At 37.0% G+C, this 25,615-nt stretch overlaps 1 protein-coding gene across 1 annotated transcript in view; it reads left to right on the forward strand.

Annotated features, from left to right (window-relative positions):
- EYS (eyes shut homolog) overlaps positions 1-25,615 on the forward strand; it is a gene marked incomplete at its 5' end in the record, with an annotated part of 1,696,555 nt that overhangs the window by 1,600,241 nt on the left and 70,699 nt on the right. Inside the window, 1 exon segment of the mRNA XM_079147376.1 lies at positions 16,530-16,712. Coding sequence (XP_079003502.1) covers positions 16,530-16,712 — 183 coding nt within the window.

Raw genomic sequence — 25,615 nt, forward strand, 5'->3', positions numbered from 1 at the left:
CCTAACCTGTGTGAAACTCTGGGTTCAATCCAGCACTGAAAGAGAAAGTTAGGAAAAAAGAACAACAATGTGAATTAAAATAACTTAATAAAAAGGAATTATTGAAGATAAAGCTGAAAGGAGTAAAATGGAAATAAAGACAAAAGATAAAAATGTAAGAATTAAGTCCTTATTCAAAATTATGAAATGTGGAAATTTAGCAAAGTAAATTGGGAAAAGGGAATTGTTGATGAAACTAAAACAAATAAAATAAGTATAAAAGAACTTGGTTATTACTAAGGCCAAAATAATTAAATTCCTCAAGAGACTGATTAAAGTAAAAACGCTAAAAATCTGATTTAGAATAAGGAGGTGATATGGATAAAGGAGAAAAATATTAAATAGAGAATAAAATATGTATATGTATTACAAACAAACATAACCTGAAGAAAATATATGCTTTTCCAGCAAACTATAATTATTCTAATTGACTCACAATTAGTCTAACTGACTCACATTTAAACTTTTTAAATTATAACATTAACACCTGGAAAGGTAATTAAATATCCACTAGTTTTAAAGTCTTCACAATGGAATGTATTTATGGGTATTCTATCTTATCTTTTAGGAACAGATCATTTCTGTGTTATTTACATTATTACAGGGCATAGGAAAAAAATAGATATTTTTCTCATTTCATTTTATTAAGTAAATATAACATTAACACAAGAAAAGAAAGCTGTAGATCAATCCTCACTAAATGATTTTAGAGGGAAATAAAAGCTAAATATCAGCAAGTGTAATTGAACAAGGTATCAAATATTATTTATTATACAAGTGTGATTCAGTACCAAGAATATAATTCAAAATTTAAAAATAATCTAAAGGAAAATATTTCATGATTATATCAATTGATGTTGAAATGTTATTTGATAGATGTAGGTAACATATCCAATAAAATTTGGCAAACATGCTTTTTTTATTGTTCATAAGGAAATTAGAAAACAAAAATGGAATTAGAATATTAAACTTTAATAAAATTTAACTTAAAATCAAAATTATATATTATTCTTAATGATAAAACACAAAAATCTCTTCAATTAAAATAAGAATTGACAAGGATGCCTGCTGTGACAATTATTATTAACCCTTTTCCTGGGAAGTTCAAACAAATGCAAAGGGAAAAAAAATAAATAATTTACACCAACACTAGAAAAGAAGATACGAATCTATTTCTTATTGATGATATAATTCAATAAGAATGTTTGGTGTTATAGTTAGTTACAAGACCAGGAAAAAAAAAAAAAAAACCCTTTTCTTCTTAGTGGCACTTCCATATATAAAGATAAAGTGTATCTTTCACTTTCCCTTCAAATTTGCTCAGGGTGTCAATTATTCCCTTTCCTCTCAAGTGAAAATTTAACACAGTCATTTCTGGGTCATAAAACACAGGTTCCACTTAGTAAATAGACTTTCGACTTTGATGATAGGCAAATCTTCTAACTCCATTAAACTTCATGCTTTTCCATCCTCATTTGGAGGCAAGTCAGAGAGAAAATTTCAAGTCACAAATAGGGAGACAGAACTCTTCCTCTCCTGTTTTGCTACATGCAGTTCCTGACCTTTCAGCCTAGAACTAAGGAAGGAAAAAAAAAAAGTGTACAGGAAACTTCATTCACTGATACGCTTGGCTTGATTTAGCTTTGCTGCACTCTGGAACTGGCAGATGTCCAAAGCCAACCTTGTCTTTTGAAGCCCTTTCCTGGGTTTTCTGGGGATCCCACTGCTGGTAGTCGCTCATCTACAATTTTCTTTGCTCTGGCAAAAAGCATCTCTGGTTATATGCTCCTTTCTCAATCTCAGGAAATCTCCTGACATTGGCAGCTTTCCCTTCTTGAGTGGTGTTCAGCTCTTAAGGTGGTTCTTTCAGTCAGAACTTAAGAAAATACTGCATTGTCTCTGTCCCGTATATGAACCACATAAGACCCAGGGCAAATATGCCCTGTCAGACCCTGGGGTGCTGACTAACACCAGGAGGAAAAGCAGACTCTCATCTTTCCCTCCCTGGGTATGACACACTGCTCTTCCACTGTTGGACTTTCCAAGGAGAAGACCCTCCCCTCAGACTTTAGGAACACATATTAAGCTCATCTAGTGGTGTCCTTCTCTTGCTTTGAGGTGAAAAGGTGAGATTCTCAGCCTTTCAAACCCTCAATGAGTCCTTGGCTGGTTTCCAGCCTTCTGCTTTATAAGTCATGGTCACCTTGCTTTGAAGTGTCATTTCTATCTTCTTTGTGCTTCAACTGGAACTTCTATTTTAACACCTTGTTTCACTTCAAAACCCATCCAGAAATAGAAGTAAGAAATGTTTCCACACACAATTGTGATAAAAATAATCCCTATAAAAAAACTTGGAATAAATTTCATGATAAAAGTTTAATATTTCTATGTAGAAAGTTATGAAGCATGAATGAGGATAAAATTATAAATGAATGGCTTAGAAAAAAAATGCCATATTCTCAGATGAGAAAAAAAACACTGTAAAATATCAATTTTGTCAAATATAATACATAAATAATTGCATAAAATTTCAAAGTCTTAAACCTGATATAGAATAACATGTATAATAGCAACCCATCAATATTTATTTAAAATATTTTATAAAAAGAAGAAATGTAAAGGGGAACTTGCCTGGCCAGATGTCAAAACACACACTAGTCCATCTTTTTCTCTGTGGCACTGACACAGTAAGGCACAAACAGATCAGTAGGACAAGAGTAAATCTAGTAAGAGCTCCCAGTACGTATGAGAATGAATAGATGATAAAACTCCTGCTTTATTCAATTGTGAGAGAACATTTTAAGTTATAAGTAGAGCAGGCATCATTTATTCTCCAAAAGGTAGAAAATACAGCGGAACCTCTCTTAGAATATGTACTAAATAAAATCCAGAAAGACTAAAGACAAATAGAAAATATACATCAGTGGGCATTTCAAAAACAAAAGGAAACTACATACATGGTGTATAGATGAAGGAAATGTTCTTAACCAAAACAGACACTTCTGGAGTTATAAAATATAACAACAATAGTTTATAAACTTTGAATTGCAAAGGATTCACATCTAAACTCAATATAAAGCAACATATTTGGAATAACTATTTGTAATGTGACTGACCAGAGATTAATATAATATGCAAAGAACTCTTGAGTATTGTCAAAATTAACTCAAAAGAATATTTGAAAGGATATGAACAGACATTTCCCCGAAGAGCATGTAGATGGCCAACAAGAAGTTGCTCAAACTCACTAGTAATTAGGGAAATGAAAGTATTATCTTGATAAATTGCTCTCATCAGATTACCAAAAACTAAAAAGGAAGAATGACTTTTATTGTCAGTACAAATCCAAGAAAAAGATAGCACACCGGTGGGGGTTGTGGCTCAGTGGAGAGCACTTGCCTAGCATGAGTGAGGCACTGGGTTTGATTCCCCAGCACCACATAAAATAACTAAATAACCAAAATAAAGGTATTGTGTCCATCTACTAAAAATATTTTTTAAAAAAGATTGCACACATTTTTTGGTGAAAAAATATGAACCGTTAGAGGATTTTACAGTGCTGTCTGGCAGCAGGCAGAGGTGGCTATGATGTGAGAACCTGAGGCCAGGAAGGCCTCCACGTGACCTCTCCCCCAGCAAGAGCTGGCACGCTTGCATCCTAATTTCCCAGTAGCTACATCCCTAATGTGGTGCCAGGCTTAAAGGGAACTATCCAGCCACCAGTGGCAGTGGTGATGGCACTAACGCATTCTTACCGTGCCAGCTACTCATTCTGGATTTGAATCCACTTGTCCTATTGGTCATGCTTCCTCCACAATTTCCACTGATAGATGTAGTCAACACAGTATAAATCACTGTGGTGTCCTGCACAACAGTACTTCTAACCTACAGGCTCACTTCATAGTGAAAGAAAGAAGGTAAAGACAGATACAGGTGTTATGAAACCTACCACTCAAAAGTTGTTGGCCTTACGACATAGTAAAATAATCCATTACAGACTCCATGACAGCATGACTTGGGCCACCTTTTAGGATCATGGTGCTGTCATGCCAGACATCAGGTAATTTTTTAAATTATGCCTGGCATATTACACAGATTCAGAAACCAAAATCAGGCTTTCTTATGATAACCCCTACAGAGCCGCTTACAGCTTTTCCTCTCTCATGACTCTGAGCTCTACTAGATTAGAGGTTTTGGGCATCTAAAAGAAAAAAGCACTCAAGAGACCCAAGAGACCCAGAAATGGCCTCGCTGAATTGGAATCTACAGTAGACACTGTCCAGGTAAAGCTTCTCATGTAATCGCACACGCAGGAGCAAAGGGGTTGAGGTGTTGCCCAGAATGACTGATCACAAGCAGCACAGGAAAGAGGGCCATGCCTTCACTCAATAAATATGGATTGAGAGCCTACAATATGCCAGGCACTGCTCCAACTTCTTAGAACAGCAGAAAACAAAAATCCACCCTCATGGACCTTATTTTTCAATGTGCAAGAAGATATTCTAGTGAATTGTTAAAAAATAAAGTGTTATGAGAAAACAAAAATAAATAAATGAAATATTAAGAAGAAAAAAAAGAGGAAAATGCAAGGAATTGAGATTTTTTTTAATGGAAGGATATAACACTCTCAAATGGATGCCAGGCAGAACTTTTTGTTACTTACAGCTTCAGATGTGAGAAAATTGCCACTCAGGGCTACACGAGGGTTTTGCTCAGGAATGGCATAACAGCAAACTGGAGCTATAGAGTATGTATAGAGTATGTATTGAGGTGGTATAGATTATATGGGTTTTGAAGACTCTCTGTGGATTGGCTAATTTGACTAATTTTGAAGGCTCCCAGGTATACAGTCTATTCCTAGTTGTCTATACCTGGCCCAGGACAATTAATACAGGTGTAGTGACCTGGAATATGATATTCAATAAGGCAAGTGTTAGGAGGAATGAATTTAATCAGATCTCAAGCAGGGAAACTGACTGGCCTCTTGAATCAGGGCCTCAAAACTGGTTAAGACAGCATTTAAAAAAAAAAATCAGTATCACATGGGGAAGGATACAAGTAAATAAGGTGCATAGGGTAGAACAAAATATGTCTCAATGAGAAGGTGAGGTGTGAGCAACACTGAAGGTAGGAGACCTAGCCAGCAGACAAAGAAATGTTCTAATAGAAGGCCTCTCTAGGGCAAAGACACTGTGAATGAGGATGAGGGGGGAAATTACATCTTTCTATAAACTTCAACAGATGTTTAATGTATTCTTAATTATGAATACCAGTAAAAAAAAAAGTACAGTAGTATTATCAGAACCTGTGACTTTGTCACCAAGAGAAATCTGATCTCTATATCACCTAAAATTGCTATATACTATTTTAAAATATATTGGTGCTGCTTACAATTTGAAACTGCTATTGTTATTAAACCTAGTACTAGATCTTATTATTTAAATGTCTTTCAAAAGAAGCATGCATTGTATCTGATGACAACATTTTCGTAATATTTTATTAAGTATATTTCAAAAAAGTAGTTTTGTTTTATGACCTTGTATGTTTTGTTTCATGAATTTAAAAATAAAAAGTGTGTCCATTGACTTCACCAGACCACTAAAGAGGCCCATTGTGCAGAGCTGCACGTTTGCCTTGGGATACTGCTTCACACATCCAGGGGCAACAGTTATTGAAGGCCTCATGAAGCCCGGCATGGCAGACCCACCCTGGCCAGTATTCTCAGGAATGTAGACTGACCTCCTCACACCAGGTATAGAATCCAATCAGATGAAGGGCTGCAGGGTTAGCTAAAAGCAAGGAGAACTTAAGGAAGAACTTGAACTTGTTTCTACTATGTGAAAAGATAAAGCATCAAGGAAGAAAGTTATAATAATAGAAGTGGCCTTATGGACACTTGGAAATAAGCATTGTAGCCCCAGGATTTCCTTCCTGTTGAGCATAGCCAGTAGTTTCCATGAGATTCGTTTCTCACCTTGGGCAAACTACATTTCCCTTGCCAAGGAAAGGCCTTTCCAGGAGATAGGCGAGTGAGTGGACAGAAGTGGGATGTTTTTTCCTACACTAGTATCAACTTTTGGTTCCAGCTCTCACTTGGAACCTCACCCATGGCCTGTCCTGATGAGCAGCCCCAGTTGTGAACCCAGCTCCGACCAGGAGACCATGGCTCTTGTACTTTTATAATGGAGCATCTTTTTTGGCATTTTAGCCTTAGTTGTGGCAGCTGTTTTCGACTGTTTGGCTGTTGCTAGTACCTGCATGGCCTCACCATCCTATTTGCCTTTCCAGTTCCACCTTTAAAAATTTGCTCCCTAAATCAGGTTCCTTCCTATGGATGAACTCCTGTGGGTGCTGATGAAGAACAGACTGCAGTCATGTTAGCAATACCTTTGATTTTCTCACCAAGAAAAACCATGGATACATCCACATCACATTAGAGTTGTCACATGCTCCTGGCTTCTGAAAAGTATTTGGTTCAGTAACTGACATTTAGTCCACCTCAGAACAGGATCATAACATAAGCTGGAGGATAAATGATTATTATGCAGCGATCCAACTGGAACACAGTAGTTGCCATAATTTCTATTTTCCTTTCTTTGGAGCACAAAGAAAATGTATTTATATGCTTATGTCTTAAAAATGATAGTTTAAAAGGCAAAATTTCACTAAACTCAAATGATGACCCACTCCAACCTCAACATTTATTAATAACTAAAAATTCACTGGCATGAAGAAATTCTTCAGTTAGGAGTGATAAAAGTGTTCAAAACACATCAGTTCTACAATAGTCTATAATAGGAATTCTACTTCACCATAATAAACTATAAACTCACAACATTTAATCCAATTTAAAATTGCACAATTTATGTAATGTGAATTGTAGAAGTGTGTACAAATTTTACCATTCTCAGAGTTTACACCATAAACTGTAATACAATGCAGACGTTGCAATGTGAACCTGTATGGTTTTGTTTTGTTTTGTTTTGTTTTGTTTTGTTTTGTTTTGTTTTGCTTTGTTTGACATTCTGTGGTACTGCAAAATAGCCTATCAATATCTGGTTTAGAGTCAAGCAGTTGCTTAGAAAAACCAGAAGATGGCACTAGTTTCTAAGAATTATACAGCTAGACAAGCATGCACTGCTTTGGATTCTGGTCATTTGTTGCCTCTTTTGCTGGTGGGAAAGATGACACTCTGCACTGTCATCAGTCTTGTGTCCCAATGTAAAATTCTGTTTGTTCTTAAGTCTTCTCTAACAATTAGAGAAAAATGGTAGGAATTAAATATCTATGTAGAATACCTGAACAATATAATATAAGCAAGAATTGGCAAAAACAGATAAGATTAATTTCATGTTTTTACTGTTGGGTAAATTGAATACTGTATATCCATTTGAATAGAGAGTTCAATTTATTCATGTATTGAGTGTCTTTATCTTGGTTCAGAAGGAAAAAATTGAATGTGTGTTTTCTGCACACACCTTCTTCACCCATAATTGTCAGCCAGATCTCAGGAGATAGTTATTTTGATTCCCTTTAAATGAAAATCACATTTGTAAGTTAACACTTTTTATTTCAAAATGATGATGCTGAACAGTTTGGAATCATACCCCACAAGGGTATGGTTTTAGTTCAACAGCTAAAATAGAAACAACGATGACAATGGCCTCATGCATGGTTTTATAACTTAATTGCATTTGAGCAGGAAACTGAGCAAAACCTATTTCAAAGTTATTAAAAAGAAGCAAAGAACAAAGAGAGAATAAAGATGCTTATATTCAAATCTACAAAAGAAAGCTGGAGAGGCCAGCAGTGATCTTGTGTTTTTACAAATTTATCCATCTGCCTAAGGGTAGATTAATTTTCCTGCAAAGTTAAATGTATATTTTGAAGTATGATATGCTGCTGAACACCATGCTTGGTAAACTGGCATTCTGGAGCCTTTCAAAATCAGCAGTTTCCAGGGGGGGGAAATCTATCCACCATCTGCTTGTTTCATTAAAATACAAAATAGAGAAGGAAGAACTGAATTGGATTTTCACTATCTCAGCACTCCCTGGTGTCCACTCTACTGAGACTATCTACAGCATATAGAAAACAGAATTCAAGTAAAAACCAACCAGTTTTTTTTTTTTTTTTCTTCCCCTCTTGGTCTTTTGTATCTGTATAAAATTAGAGCAATGGACTTTATTTCAAAAAAAAATTACATTTAGACAAGATAGTCTACCCTGGAAAAGTTTTAAAATTTTCTAGAAAGTTAAATCCGTAAGAGCAGAATAAAAGCAAGAACAACAGAAAAAGAACATAAAATATATATCACTATGCCCTAAACACTATGTTAAACCCCTTGCGTGCATCCATCCTTTTGATAAATATGTATCCGAGGCTCAATAGAACCAAGCACTGTTGCCTGACCTGGAGTTCAGGAAGGACAGGCCAGCTCTTCATTCTAGTGGAAACTGAAATGTAAATGGGGAGAGAAACAATAAAAAGTTTTTTAAAAAGTGGCATATAATTGTATTAGGTAAGAAAGCAAGTTAAGGAACTAGAAAGCTATTGAGGTAAGAGGAGATGCATAGTTTAATAGAGTCATCGGGTAAGACTCCTCTGAAAAGAGGACACTTAGCAGAGTCTTGAAGGAAGTTAAAGAAACAGCTATACCCCTTTTGAGGGGAATATGCTTCCAGTGTTGGAAAATGCAAGAGCAGAAGCCCTGATCCAGGAATATGCTAGGTTTGTTTGAGAAACAAAAAAAATTGACATGGTTGGACCATATGAGCAAAATAAAATGAGTATAAAATAAACTTAGAGAATAGGAACTTTAGGCTATGCTAAGGAGCTTTTATCTTAATTCAAACTTCAAGGGAAAACACTGGAGGATTTTTAAATATGAAATTTTTATTTTAAAAATTGCTCTGACTACAAAATGGAAAGGAGACTATAGAGGGACAACAGGCCCTCTGTAGAGGGAGACTACCGAGGGAGACTGGATAAGAACCAAATACAGTAGTCCAATCTAGAAAGAGTGTGTTGAACTTTGGTAGCAATAATGGTAATGGGGAAAAGTAGTGGGATTCTTGGTATATTTTGAAGATGGTATTAATAGGATTTAACAGTTCACTGGTTGAGGTAGCAGAGAAAGACACAATTTAAAGATGATGCCTAGTTTGGGCTCTGAGCAGAGAAGGAAGACTAGAGAACAGATTTGATTTAGAAGGCAAGGAAGGTATTGTGTCTCTGAAGATTATAGATCTTCCATTATAGATAATAGATCAACCATGTCACTTACTTCTGAGATATTGAATAAGATAAAAGCAGAATTAATGTTGAATTTAGAAAGATGATGGTCACTGGTGATCTCAGAGAAAAATGAAGAAGATAACCTGATTTGAATGAAATCAAGAGTGAATGGCACATTTTCTTTATCAATTTATCTATTTATGGACACCTAGGCTGGTTCTATAGTTTGGCTATTGTGAATTGTGCTCTATAAACTTAGGTATGCATGTGCCACTGTAGTACAATGACTTTAATTCTTCAGGATAAATACTGAGGAGTGGTCTTCCTGGGTCATATGGTGCTTCCATGCCTAGTCTTTTGAGGAAACTCCATACAGATTTCCATAGTGGTTGTACTAATTTACAATTCCACCAACAGTGTAAAGTGTTCCCTTTTCTCCACATCCTCTCCAGAATTTATTATTATTTGTATTCTTGATGATTGCCATTCTGACTGGTGTGAGATGAAATCTCAGTGTAGTTTTGATTTGCATTTCCCTAATTGCTAATGATGTTAAATAATTTGCATTTCCCTAATTGCTAATGATGTTAAATATTTTTAAAATATTTATTGGCTGTTTTTATTTCTTCTTTTGAGAATTATCTGTTTGTTTGCCATTTATTAATTGGACTTTTTAGGTGTTGAGATTTTTTTTTTAGCTCCTTATATATTCTGAATAGTAATTCTCTGTCTAAAGAGTAGCTAGCAAAGATTTTCTCCCTTTCTGTAGGTTTTCATGTTCCTGTTTCCTCTGCTGTTCAGAAGCTTTTTAATTTGATGCCATCCCATTTATTAATTCTTGGCATTTTTTTCCTGAGCATATTGAAAAATCATTACCTGTTCCTCTATGCTGGAGTGTTGATTCTATATTTTCTTCTAGGAGTTTCATGGTTTCTGATCTAATTCCTAGGTCTTTGATCCATTTTGAGTTTATTTTTGTGCGGGGTGAGAAATAAGGGTCTAGTTTGATTCTTCCCAGCATCTAGTTCTAGTTTTCCCAGCATCACTTGTTAAAAAGGCTATCTTTTCTCCAATGTATATTTTTGGCAGCTTTGTCAAGGATCAAATGACTATATCTGTGTGAGTTTGTCTCTGTGTCTTCTATTCTGTACCATTCGTCTATGTGTCTGATTTTACACCAGTGCCATACCATTTTTGTTACAATAGCTCTGTGATATAATTTGAAGTCAGGTATTGTGATGCCTCCACTATTGCTTTTTTGGCTTAGAATTGTTTCGGCTCTTCTGAGTCTTTTATTCTTCCAAATGAATTTTTAGAACATTTTTCTAATAATGTGAAGAATATCATTGGTATTTTGATGGGGATTGCATGCTTTTGGTAGTATAACCATTTTAACAACATTAATTCTGCCTATCCATGAACATGGGAGGTCTTTCCATCTTCTGAAATCTTCAATTTCTTTTTTCAATATTCTATAGTTTCATTCGTAGAGGTTTTCACTTCCTTGGTTAGATTTATTCATAGGTTTTTTATTTTTTTTGTTGTTGTTGTTGTTTTTTGAGGCTATTGTGAATGGAATTAGACTCCAGTGTGTGCCAGAACACTACATCCTTAAAGTGTCCTATGAGGAGTTGTAAGATACCTGTAACAACACAGTAGTTCTGTATAAGAATGGAATTGACTTTATTCATCTATTGAAGGGCATCTAGGTTGGTTCCACAATCCAGCTACTGTGAATTGAACTGCTGTAAACATTGATGTGGCTGCATTACTGTAGTATACATACACAATGGAATGTTATTCAGTCATAAAAAAGAATAAAATTATGGCATTTGCAGGTAAATGAATAGAGTTGGAGAATATCATGCTAAGTGAAACAAGCCAAACTCAAAATGATAATGTTTTCTCTGATAAGTGGATACTGATACATAATGGGAGGGAGGGTAAGGAAAGAATGGAGGTGTGTTGGATTGTGTAGAGGGAAATGAGGGGAGGGAGGAGTCAGGGTAAGGAAAGATACTGGAATGAGACAAATAATATTACCCTATATAGATGTATGAGTACACGAATGGTGTGAATCTATAGCATGTATATCCACAGAAATGAAAAGTTGTACCTTATTTGTGTAATAAATCAAAATGCATTCTGTAAAAATAGACTACATAAAAACAAAACAAAAAACTAAAATTGAAAAATGTAAGAAAAGCAAGCAATTAACAGATGAAGTTTACTGTAATTTAATAGGAGGGACCAGAATGCCAGAATGTAAACATAAATCTTTTCATGGAAAGGGTTATGCCCTTATGTCCTTATCACTTGTTTATGAAACACTCAAATCCAAGAATTTATTCCTGATAGTATAAATGACTTGGTGCCACCCATCTAGCAGAACCTCTCTTCCTCGACTATTCTAGTAGAGTGGGAGGATATGGCCCTGTTCTCACTGGTCCTTAACAATCCAAACTGAGAACAGGAACTGTGTTTCCATCCATTGTCATCATCCACTTCCCTCTCTGCCCCAACGCCACTCAAAGGCAACATGGGCCAGGTTCACAGACAGTGCTCTGACAGGTGGCTCCACAGAGGTCACATAATTCAGAAAGTTTGAATGAGTCATGACCCTGGCAGCCTGCAGTGAGAAAATGTCAGCTCTAAGAGGAGAAGGGAATGTGCCTAAGTGCACTCCAAAGCCAAATTCATGTGATTCTTTAGCTTCACAGAAAGAATAAAGTGCTTCAATCCAAAAAAACACAAAGAGGGTGACTGAATGAAAGGCAGTAGAGTTTTTAAAGAGTCAATATAGACACTCTTTAGAATCATCTTGCTATGACACTGAGCAACAAAACAAGTTATAGCTACTGAGGAATGCGGAGCTAAGGGAAGATTTTTATTTAAGAGGGAGATATTCTAGCATATTTTATGTAGAAGGGAATGTTCCAATAGAGAAGAATAATTTGGTGCCTCCTAAGAAATAGGCCAGAATTTCTGAAGTTGAGCAGATGAGGAGTAGATCCCATACCCAGGCAGACTCAGTCTTGGAATCAGAGGGAAGGTTCTAGAGAATGCAGACAGAAATGCAAGATTCAAGGGTGGTAGAATTTGATGGTAAAAGGGTGTGGCAATTCTGTTGATAGGGTATATTTTTCTCAGTGAAATAAGAAGTAGATCATTAATTGATAGGACAAGGAATATTAGTTGCTCAAGTGGGGAAAATGAAACTGTAGTCATGGAGACTGGAAAAGTGACACCACTGGAAGCCAAGGGGACAGCAGGGTTGGTACAAGAGCTTCGCCCGTTTGAGGCCTGTCATTAGTCAGGTCTCTGTTTTCTTCTCCCATGTACTTTTCTTGTGCTTCACAGAACGTTACAACCTGGTTGTACAGATAAAGAAACTAAAACAGAGACATGAAATACCTTGACCAAGTTTACAGGAAGTGAGGAAGTCCAAATTCCCTGATGAACAGGCTGCTCCTGCCACCCTGGCCCCCAGCACTGAGGTGTGGCAGTTCGGGTCTCCCTCCAGCCAGGTGGCTGGAGGAGCAGGGAAGAGCTCTGAAATCTGGGATGTTGTTTGTCTGCTTCCCACAGCTCAGTAGCTCATCCTGGTCACTTTGTATGTACTTTGTAATTGAGATGAAGACAAAGAACTAACTGCAGCATATTTTTTAAAAGGAAAAACCACTTATATTTAAAGTCATGATGCCTATTTCTCTGCCTTTATTGGGAGGAAAAAAATCGTCTTAGTAAAGATCCAGAAACAGGATTTTATAACATTTTTGTGGCAAAATAATTCCTAAAATGTTTTCTGAAGACGTAACATAACATGTCTCAAAAAGATTATACACTGAGGCTCTAATATAGCACTGTAATATTACAGAAAATATTATGACATCCTCCCTTCACTAGAGATTCTTAGAATTTTTAATAGCTCTACATGGTGTTGAGACACTTTTGACTGTGCATGAAATGTTTCCAGGACATTGCTAATGATTTAGCTGCCTCCGTCCATATACCAAACAATTAATATTTAGTTTAAATTCCAGCAACTGCCTTTTTCCTTCTTGTTCCCAATTCATTGCTATAACTTTAAAAGAACTGGAAAATAATGCATGAGTTTGCATCCTGGAGTCATGAAGTAATCAGAGATTACAAAGAAATAAATACACTTTTAATAACCCCCCAAAAATCCCATTATTATCTGTTTAATCTTCTAAATTGATGATGACTGATACTTCCAGAAGTCTGAACTGAGTATTTGTGCAATAGATTAACCACATTAACCAAATGTCACCTGGTTGAAGGCCATAAAGGCTTACTTTAAAGAACTGGAAAGAATGATTTGTAAAATTGAAAGCCTTCTTTCTCCTAATCCAGGTTAGTCCATGTTTTCCTGCCCAGTTGAGCAGGATCAAGACAGGAAGACATAGAAGCCTCTAGGAGATCGGCTCCGTTACCTTTGACACCTTCTCCTGACCCCCTCGTTCCCCAGAGCAACCCTATCATTTTGTAGGTTCAGAGTTGCCAAAGAAAAAGTCCGTTGAAGTAAATCACAACTAAGAGTTTAGAGGAAGAATTTACCTACCAAGAAACATGTGGTTCTCTCTCCAGTGCCATTCCATGGAAGTAGAATGTGACATATCTGTATAATTTTGGTTTCTAGTAGCCACAATTTTTAAAGTAAAAAGAAACAGTTAAATTTATTTTAGTAATATAATTTATTCAACCAATGTTTCTTGCATATAAAAATATTTTTTAAATATTAAGCCCACCTCAGTCAAGATGAGCCATGATGGAAGCCCAGATTGAGAAATGCTGGACATGTGACAGAGCCAGTCTGGTACACAGAGTTATTCTCAAAGTTTGAATGCACTTTTTTTTGATAGGCTGAAATTGTGTCTTATATTTAATTCTGATTGATACTATCACTGATGATACATTTCTATTAGTTAACTGTTTAAATAACACATCACTTCCTTTTTCAATGAGTTTCTCATAAATTGCCCTACCTTTGTGATTGTAAGCTTAACTCATTGTTATATTTCTTGACTTTATCAGTCTTCATTTTCATTCTGGACCAAAGGCTAACCTTCCAGCTCTCTCCACCTAATCTGAGCTTCACACTTCACCACAGAGTGGTATTTTTGTTTTCCTTTCTTTTTGGAGACAGGGTCTCACTGAGTCACAAAGGCTGGCCTCAATATTACAATCCTCCTGTCTCAGCCTCCCCAGCAGCTGGGATTACAGGCATGCAACACCATACCCTGCCACAGAGTAGTATTTCTAAAAAAGTAACTTCAATCATTGACCAACTACTCAAGGATTATAGAGAAAATATAAAGCTCCTCATGATTTGACATCTGTCTACCTTGTTTCATTTTCTTTCTGAGAACTTCCCTTTCCTTTCCACTTTTCACACTTCATTCTAAAATTTGCAGATTTCATGAGTTCCTGAGTACAACATGCAATTTTAGCATTCACACCTTAGAATATGTTGTTCCTTCTACCTGAAATCATCTTTCCCTTTCACCTACCAGGTGAATTACCGCTCAGCAGCTGAACCTTGACTTTCAGTTCCGTACAATTTAAATGAATTTATTGACCTGACACTACACTAGCTCCTTGAGAGAGTGTACTTTTTTTTTTTTTTTTTTCAGTACTGGGGATCGAACTCAGGGCCTTGTGCTTGCAAGGCAAGCACTCTGCCAGCTGAGCTATCTCCCAAGCTGAGAGAGTGTACTTTGTGTCACCATCTGTGTATCCTGTGACACAAAGCACAGGATCTGACAATAAAATACACGAGATTTTTTTTTTTGTCAATTTAACTTAAATATAGTAAGACCTTTAAGCAGACTTGTTAATTATAACTGGAAGAAATGCTAAAATGAAACAATAAGCATTCCTTTTCTTTTTTGATATTAAAATGTTATAGAATTCTATTTCCACTGTTTTTAATGTCAAGGTTGAAAGGCTGTCAGTATTTTTATTTTATTTTAATTCCAGTATGGCTCATGTCCCCTTAATCAGCCACTGAAAGTAAGTACTTGACGGGAATAGTTTGAAACACTAACAAAATTCTTTCATTAGCTAAAATGTAAATATGAGAACTAACATATCTCAAAAATCCCTATTTCACATTCTGGCAAAGTTTTGATAAAATTACACTTGCCCTATGCCATTTATCTCAAGATACAAACTAAGATTCTAACAAAATACCAAAATGAAGAATCTAGCTTATTCCACTCAAATAGTCCAGTTTAATAATCATTTGAAACAGACAGAAATAAAAATTCTGATAAGAAATTCATTTTTCCAAGATATCACCATTATTCGCTATATAAACAATTATAACCAGACATGTCTTTTTTTTTTTTTTTTTTTTAAGCATTAGGTACCAGAGTGAGGACATTTCTTAAGGTTTGTAAAAATTCTAGTTTTACAGCTTCTCAGGAGATGCAACATCTCTTGAGAAGAAAGAAACAACATAATGTAATCAAGAGAAGCTCTTCTTCCCTCTATCTAGATGCCCCAATCAATAAAAATGGATCCTAGGAAATTCCACTAACCCTGGAACACTGTCCATAAAACACAGGAGTGGAGCTGAACATCCCCCTTCCTGTTTCCTGTGGTCCCCTCAGGTTTGGGAAATAAAAACCAATTGAGACTATTATAGAAGGAAAAAAAAAAAAAAAAAAAAGAACAATGAAAGCAGGTAATTGGATGTAAGACTAGAGGCAGGAAGAAAAGAGAATGGATAGCTAATAACACCCCTCAATTAGACTCCATCTTGTACACACTGGTCTTTGAATTGCTTTGGCTCATGTAAAGCTTCAGGACTAGAAAAGCACAGTTTGTTCCAAGTCGTGAGTTTCTTTCTAAGTCATATCCAGTGTTTGGACGCCAGATCATGTTTACCAAGCACCTGAGCAAACACGTTGACTGCCAGTGATCTTTTCTATTTTCTAAAATTGAGTTTCTCAACACAGAGCTTTGCTTTTAAAGCAAATCTTCATTATGTAGAAAGGGTATGTGAGTGAAAGGGTTCTATGAAGGATCCAAAAACATTGCACTTCCTTTGTTCTGGTTTTGAAATTCCCCTTTGAGTCACTTAGTTGCTCAATGCTGAAGGGCACTTAAGTATAATTACTGTGATAGTAAACAGGCTATCCTGCCAGATGCATCAGCAAAACATAACCCTCCTTTTATAAGTACATGTACAGGTTTATTTTAATTGTTTGGTTTGGGTTTTTCCACAGCTATTAATATTACTCAGCCCAGCTTCAGTGGCACGGATGCCTTTGGATACACTTCGTTCCTGGCTTATTCACGGGTTTCAGACATCAGCTTCAGTTATGAATTCCACTTGAAGTTTCAGCTGGCGAACAATCACTCAGCACTGCAAAACAATTTGATATTTTATACTGGACAGAAAGGCCATGGTAAGATTAAGTGACCCCTGTAGGACTTGCCTCTCTCCTTTAAGAATACTTTAGCGATTCTTCAGGGACACTCTTAATTGCCATGGATGAAGACATTTCCTAGAGGTAGCCAACTCCTGTTTTCCAGCATGTTCCTTGTAGTCCAAAGCATTCAGTGGTTCTCTGACCCTTTCTGAATTCCTGGTTCACACTAGAGCCAAACATGAAGACAGAGGTGGTGACCAAATCACAGGAGAAGTGAGTTTACTAATTTGTTCTTTTCTCTGTTCTTTCTACTTCCATGTATGAGGAGAGAAGAAAGTTCTCAGAAAGAACATGGCTTCACAGCATGTTGTGAAAAGAGAATTGATTGAATGTCCTCAGAGAAAACCATTCCAAATGAAAGGGGAAAGAAATTAAGAAAGCCCTTGACCTATCACAAAGTAGTCCAGTGCTCTAGCGTTGATGGGAAATCAACTTAGAAGTTAAATTTGTCTTTCTTAAGTAGAAAACAGTTATGCATGTCTTAGGGCAAGGAAAATCACATTCATTTCATTTCCAAGTCTGCAACTAACAGTTAAGCAATTAATCACTTACCTTTTCAGATATCTCATCTGCAAAATCAACATATTACACAAAAAAAGAACTTTCTCTCAACCATAAGTGGTTCTATTTTGCTTGGGAAAATAAAATACCCTGGTTTTATTTTGTTTTTAACTCACTATCTACTAATACCAAATGTGCTTTTCTGGATTAGCACATGTTTGAAAAGAGCCAATAGCCCTCATCAGTGTAGGCTATCAGCTCCCACCACCTCTGAGGATGCAGAACACTTCCCCAGTGCTTTGCCAACCTAATGAGCCCTCCTAACTGATTTCCTGGTGTGTTCTCCACATAGTAGTAGGAGTTATCTCCTAAAAGGTTTATGAGATCATGTTCAAATCTTGTTTAAAACACACTTGTAGCATTTCACAGTTGTGGGGTATTAACTATGCTTAGAATAAAATCCAAGAATCCCTACTGTATTCTCAAAGGGTCCTTAGTACCAGACCCTGGTCTGTTCTCAGAACACAGCCAGGCCCCTGGCACCATCTCCCTGCTCCCCATTACAGGTCCTCTTCCAGTGCCTTGGCCCTCTAGTGCCTTCCTGCCTCGGAGGCTTCTTGCCTGCTATCTCCTCTGTCTTGACAGGAAATAGCCACCAGCATTTTGAAGAGAGTGGAATCCTGGCAATGTAAACCTGCACTCAGTCTCCACAACTTACAAATTATGTCAATTGATGTGATATCTCAGTGCCTCAGTTCCTGACCTGCTACATGGGTATAATAAAAGTATATTCCCTAATAGAATTGGGAAGATTAGCAGAGTTAATACATGGGAAGCACTTAAAATATCATTGGATGCAAAAGACACAGAAGCTTGACTTTTCTTAAGGTTTTCTGTAGCCCTCTTACAAAAATAGACCTTATTCCACCTGTCAAAGTTATTTCCTACCTTAGCTTCTTACTTGCTTCTTCATAGGCCTTATCTCAATTTATATTTTTATACAGTCGTTTCTTGATTTTCTCTGCTACCAGAATGGGAGTTCCATACAAATAGAGACTAAGTCAGTCTTATACATCTTTATACCACCCACACTACCTGGAACATAATTCATATTGAATTAATTAATCAAAGAACCACAATAAGAACAAAAATAATTGTATGGTATATAAGTCACCAAGACAGTTGCACAAAGGTTCAAGAGAAGCCATTCTTAGGGGCTTGCAGTTCAAATGTTATGTCCTCCATTAGGATTTCCTGAGTGGCTGCAGTCCTCTTACCCCTCTAGTGAAGTTCTACTTCTTCTGAACATAGTTTGTCCTGCGTTTAGTGCTTGGACCCTTTGTTACAGACTGCAAAGTTCTAAATTTCTTTCTTCATTTATACAAAAGATATCCCAGCTATGACTATATCACCCACAAAAACTCTTTGGGGTGGTGGTTTTTTACAAATATCTGCTTGACGGCTGCCAGGAGACAGAAAGTAAAGAAGGGAAAGAAAGAATTTCTACCCTTAACCCCTTTACGCCACTTGCCCTTTATTGTATATGTATCAACTGCATCCTTCCCAGTAGCTAAAAACTATCAAATAAAAAATTCAAATAAGCTTGCAAACTCTGGGGATGCCATGTTCTAAAATAGATCTCCTAAACCCTTAAAGATACTCAGAGGGAGAAACCAAGCAAAGAATAAGTGCTTGGCCTATGAAAATACTGCCACCATATAAATCTTCTGGAATCTTCAGCTAAAGCCTCCTTCAAAATTCTCAAAATAAGGCAAAATATCTGCACTTGCCTTTGTTGGCTTAGACTGTGGTTAAATAAAGGCTAGATAACAGGTGGACACAATGAACTTCCATTTTCTAATCTGTGAAAATGAGAAATCTGAAACATACAGTTCCACATTGTACCACCTGAGGGCACAACAACACCAGCTACACAAAATGCAGGCTGCAGAAAGCATTGTAAGGCAACGTTTCCTCTGAACACCTGTGTCATGATCACAGGAGGGTACTCGTTCAAAACACTAAATCCAAGGTCCTCTTGAATCAAAAACCTTTGAGTTCCATCAGGGCTTTTGCAACTAATATTTGAGGGTAACCACTCGAAACTCCTTGGGACCAGCTAAATTAGACCACATATGGGAATGGACTAAGGTAATTATTGCCCATCATATTTTATATAAAGATAATGCATCAATTTATGTAGTCTAAGGTTATTAATTGAAAAAATCATATTTCTTTAGAACATCATGATTAATATTAGGCATATACTTTGCAATTGTCTGTTTAAGAAAGGATGATTTAAATCAGTGTTTTCAACAGTGATAGTTTCATATTTAGGTGCTATTGTTCAGTAATAATAGATTGATTGTTACTACTAAAATCACCATTCCATAGACTTCCTTTCTTTCTGGGGTGAAGAGATACACAAGGTCACCATTTATATAACAACATGAAATGTAAGGCAAAAAAAAAATTTTTTTTTTTTCAGTGCTAGGGATTGAACCCAGGGTCTTGTGTGTTCGAGACAAGCTCTCTACAAACTGAGCTATATCCCCAGCCCATAAGGCAACTTTTAATTTCTTATAAAACCTACAAAAAGGCAAGGGACCTTAATTTTCCAATACTGATAATACTCTTTCCTGAGACCCCCAAAGCTGAACACTGATTGTGTCAATTTGCATTCTCATGAACTCTCTGACAAACTATGCTTTCAAAAATGTTCAGCCTGAAAACATCTCTCCTAACTTCTCTCTTAATCCTCTTTCTATATTTCTGAAGTCTAATTTGTCATTTTCTTCATTATCTTCTCCTCTCTTCCTATCCCCTACTCCCTTGTAATGTATGTCTTATAATTTGGCTCTTCTAGAAATGACCAATATGTCCCACGATGGTCCACAGATGAACACACTGCCTTCCCTTCCTGACTCTCTTCTGTTTGTGATTGACACCCAACCATTCTCCAGTGGGAAATGCAGGGTCCCCCAGGACTTTTCCCTCTTAGACACCTATGTCAGATGAGGGTGCTTGTTAAAACACTAAATCTCAGGCCCTCTTGAATCAAACAACATGTTCATTTTGACAAATACTTACTGGGTACCTAGACGTGTGGTCTTCTGTATGCTGGAGGCTCAGATATGAACAAGACAAAGTTCCTGTTTTCTCTCCATTTAATCCCCCATATTCTATCAAACACCAAGGTCCATCCATTTTATCGTGTTTTTTTTTTGTATTTTCTCCTTGTATCTTTATTGCTCCTGGATTATCTGTCACAAATGGTTGCAACAGCAATCACTTCCTTTCCAGTTTCCCTGCTTAGACAGGCCACTCATCCCCTCTGTCATCCACTTTGCTACTGGAGATGGTTCTAACAAGTCTGAACACTTTTTCCCAGTCAACTCGAATAATCCCCTAAGCTCTTTGGAAATAGAGATGTCTATCCAGCACCTGCCTATTTACAAAATCTCTTCTTCCTTCAATCACCAGTATTGACACATGTGTACATCCTGGGCCCTGTCATTTTATCCTCCATGTCTGTGTTCTGTATAGGCAGTTCCATCCTCCCGAACCTACCACACATCTTTGTGTATCTCCAAAACTCTTCTCCCTTTAAGCCTCAGCTTGAAGGATCATTCTTTTTCAAAGTCTTTCACATTTCCAGAATATTCTAAGAATTAATCCCACTATAATTTTCTAGTAACAATCATCATATCTTATGATACCTGTTTGTCTGGATCTAAGAACCAGAACCATTGCTTTTCTTCTTCATGTCAATGGTGACTATCGCATATAGATTAGTTTTTTTTTTTTTTTTTTTTTCTTTTTTTGCGGTGCTGGGTATCGAACCTAGGGCCTTATTCTTGCAAGACAAGCACTCTACCAACTGAGCTATCTCCCCAGCCCTAGACTAGTTTTTGAAAGAATAAAAACAAAAACTCATGGTCCTTGTAACGATAAAACTTATAATTGGTTTAGGAAGGGAAGATATGTGTTCTTAAAATCTAGTTAACAAGACATGTCAAGAACAACGTCATGCACACACAGCATCTAGTATAACATGTAATACATTTGGGACATAAAAATCACTGAGTGAAAAGAAGGACATAAAAGAAGGAAAGGATGGAATTCGTAGAGTAGAAACCTGGTGCAGCTAGAACGGTTAGGGAATATGTCCCCTGGACTGTGTTTCTCAGTCTTTCGCTTCCATTCAATCAGCCCTCTACAGTTAGTGCTACAGCAAACCCAGTCATTCCCAGTTCAATTCTCTCACATCCCAGGTCCTGCTGTATCCCAGTCCAACAGCGAGATCCTTCCATCTGAACTCTATCATCCCACCTTCACAGCTTCCTATTGCTGGGAAGGCCTGCACTAGAGTTCTTCACCTCTCCCAACACAATCCATCCTCACAATATTCTCCGATGAATTCAGGCCCCCTTATATACTTGCACAGAGCCTGGGTAGCATTTGTAGTTTACACCCCATCATTTGAGACCTGATTCATACTGTTTTGTCATTCACAATCACTACTTTGAACCATATGAAGGTACCATTTTCATGAATCAAAATATTAAAATAGCAGTGATTTCATAATCTCGTCCCTCAGCAAGATTAATCTTAAACTCCTGTAAGATGAACCATGCTTCAATTTCTTTTGTATCCCCAACAGCAACATTCACATGCTGGGTACTATATGAGAAATCAATAATTACGTGTTTATTGATTCTTTCTCTCTGCAGACAGAGGCTATCCTGGTTAGCTAATAATACCGTGTAGGCATAGATTGATCTTGATGGTAGTGGAAAAGTGAGAACCTAAAGAAAGGAGGGAAGGGAGAAATGTATCACTGTTTACCTCCTTGAAATGTAAGTTAAAATCTCACCTGAAACCTTTATTTAACAGGTTTTATACAGTGATAGAATTTTTCAGAAAAAGAAATATAACTTCCTAGAAATTTGACCTATGTGCCTATGTTTTATGTTCAGTTTTCCATCAGTCTCCAGCATGAAGGTCTTCTATGCTGTTGTAATTATGAAAGGTTGCCTCATATTTCATGCCAAATAATTTCTTGTTTGCTTCAAGCCCTTAGTTATTAACTGTAACAGAAATAAGAGTACATAAATATAACTTGATGTTTTTCTATGGAAAAAAAGTGAAATGAATGTCATCTATTATACAGAAAAAGAAAAATGTAGTGGGGAGTGTCACAAAAAGCAATCAGCCCACGCTGTTCTTCAGAGAGCCCTGGTACTGATCAGGCAAAGGAAGATGCCTGATGAATGAGAGAGCAGGCTGTAGCCAGTTCCTCAGCAGAGCACATCCCTCAATTCCACAGCGCTCAGGCACTCTATAAACATAACTGACAGTGTGTGCCCAAATTTGATTTTTTTTTTACAACAGAAAAGTGTTCATTATTTTCTGCTGTAATCATAGGAGGAGGACTGAAAATTGTGACAGTTTTCTTCCTGACAACCTCAAACTCTCAAATCTTAATTTTCATGGAATTCAACATCCTGGACTATAATATCAAAATTGCCTAAGTCATTAAGTAATTTGAGTTTTCTACGATAGTTTACAAAGAGGCTAAACTAATTTTCTTTACTCACTGAGAAACATACAAACATTGTCACATTAGAACAGTGCTCAGAGTTAGAAATGACAAAAGATCTTTGCAAATTCTCCTACCAGCTTTTTTCAGATTTACAAGAGAAATGTGCATGTAAGCATCTTTCAAAGTTACCTCAATATAGGGAAATAACCAGAGCATAAAGAAAGAGAAGAAGCCAAGGGCACATTGGTCAACTACAAGCCCACACTTTCTGAGCTGGTTCTACCCTGCCAGCGTGTGTTTTCATCTTATGAAAATTCAAGTTCACCCACAAACTGATGCTTTCACTCCTTATTTTCCCTGCCTCATCTTTGACAGCAAGAGAAATCTAGATTTGCCACTTCTTCTAGTCTAAGAGATGTTAAAATAAATGCCACATATAGCATAGGAAATGTATTTTATCACATTCTTAGGTACTCTGAGCCCAGCATGGGATCTCTTATTACTAGCAATCTTGCCACACTGTTCATCAGCAGAGCTGTAACTCAGACCATTTTGATTTGACTACTGCAGCAGCCAGTTTGTATTGCATGCCTTCTAAATAATTTAATTCCATAAGACTAACACTCTACAGTGTCCATTGTATCCATTGTGCACAGTGGCAAATGATGAGACAAATGATGAGGCAAATGATGGTCATGGCTATGTATGGTTTTCATGTTTTCAGAGACCTAGAATATCTGTAATTTAATTGTGATGTTAAAGAACAGGCAGTGAAGGGTGTGACACTATGATCAGAATCTGTATCGATCTTACAGATCTTAAGATAAACAAAGAAACAAAGACTGTATGTTCCTTAAGAGTTAATCTAGAATCTCAATATCAAGTCATTTGGTGGGGAGGGGGTACTAGGGTTTGAACCCAGAAGCACTTCACCACTGAACCACATCCCCAGCCCTTTTTAATTTTTTATTTTGAGACAGGGTCTCACTAAGTTGCTTAGGGCCTAAATTGCAAAGACTGACCTTGAAATTTGTGATCCTCCTGCCTCGGCCTCCTGAGTGGCTGGTATTTTAGGTGTGCACCACCACACCTTGCTCTCAAGTCATCTTAATGTTGATTTAGCATCTTGTAGAGACTGACACTCAGTATGGGAAAAGAAATGACTCAAGTGTCTCCTTTGTACCACTGAACACATCTTGTTCTGCAAGTAAGATCTATAATCTTTTGGATCTTGTTTTCACATATCAGCTTAGATATATTTTTTCATTGTGTCACCTTAGTTTTGACTCTAATTCCATAAATTTCTACCACTATTTTCCCCAAATCTTTCACACTTACATAACTTTTCATTTGTATTTCCTTTAGTTTTATTCCTAAAAACTCTCATAGCCAGTTGAACAGTCAACTGAAATTTGATTAAGTTTATTTTGGTATCTCTGTGTTAGGATCATTGTCCTGCAAAATTAACAATATTTAATAAAAAGATACTTTCCTTCTTTCAGAAATCCAAAGGCTTTTTTAGCCCTAGTTCTATAATCAAATATGGCCACAAAAGGTCTACACACAAGGAATGATTCTCTCAGAAGGAAACTCCCATCAGCAATTAGCAGCCATTGACGGGGCAGCGTGGGAGGCTCACAGCATCAGTCTCTGCAGCTCCTCTGACACTGTCACTTCCACCTGCCAATTCCACCTGAAGGGAGAAAAAGCCATTTGTCACTTAAAGTTTATGAATCCATTTGGAAATGTCTTTTCAAAACACTTTGAGTTATTGTTAAAGAAAATCAGATTGTCACAGTATTCAAAAGGGAGAGAAAAGGGAGGGAGCCATCACATTAGCAAAGAGGCAGGGGTCACACACCCTTGTCCTTGACTGCTTGGGACTTTGCTCAACTCTGCAAAGTACATTATCATACTTAAGGGGGTAAATTAGTTTTGATACATGAAAATAGTTTACCACATTGGAGAAATAGTTTGAACAAATAACAAATCACATCTGTGATGGTAAAAAAGATCGAAACACTAACTTTTGTATTAACTGAAGTGTGCTAAAATACGCGTGGATTTCACAGCACGGTTGTTATAAATGTTTGAACTCCTCACAACTATCCAAGGAACTGCTCTCAAACCACTCTGAACCCTCATGCAGGACCCTGGAGAGTCAGCTCCCTGCAAGTCAGTGGTTCCGATTTTGGAGGTAATGCAGTCTCACTGAGAACAAAAACATGTATGATTTGTTATTTGTAATACACTAATTGGCCAGAATCTGTGATAGAAACAAAAGGGCAGCTGTCTTTAGAAAATCTCTCCAATACTAGTTACTTCTTTTATGTAAAAACCCAGAAACCACTCCAGACACAGGAACTCACATAAGAGAGTTTATTAAGCAAACAGATAGAGTGTCTCCCTACGAGTTAAGAGAAAAAAATGAGAGGAAAGAGAGAGAAAGAGAGCATGCACAAGAGAGAGAGAGTGAAAAAAATGAGAGGAAGAGAGAGAGAGAGCATGCACAAGAGAGAGGAGGAGAGAGCATGAAAGCGAGGAAGAGAGAGAAAGCATGAAAAAAATGGCGGTGGAGCTATCCTTAAGCAGTCGAATTCCGCAGGATAACAGGGGATCAATAATGGAGAAGGATACTTGCAAGCTGACTGATGAACTAATAGCTAGCTAGGATGTTCACAGACTGACAGGAAGTTGGGAGGCGGGGAAATGACTGCAGCATAAAGGGTGGGGAGCAGCATTAGAAAGAATTAGCTGAGTTCCCACAGGTGTCACTCATGGGGAACTTGAGAGCAGCTTCCTAGCTCCTTAGTGCCATCCGTTAGGCAGGGTC

The sequence above is a fragment of the Sciurus vulgaris genome (assembly GCF_902686455.1).
Source record: "Sciurus vulgaris genome assembly, chromosome: 7".
NCBI lineage: Eukaryota > Metazoa > Chordata > Mammalia > Rodentia > Sciuridae > Sciurus > Sciurus vulgaris.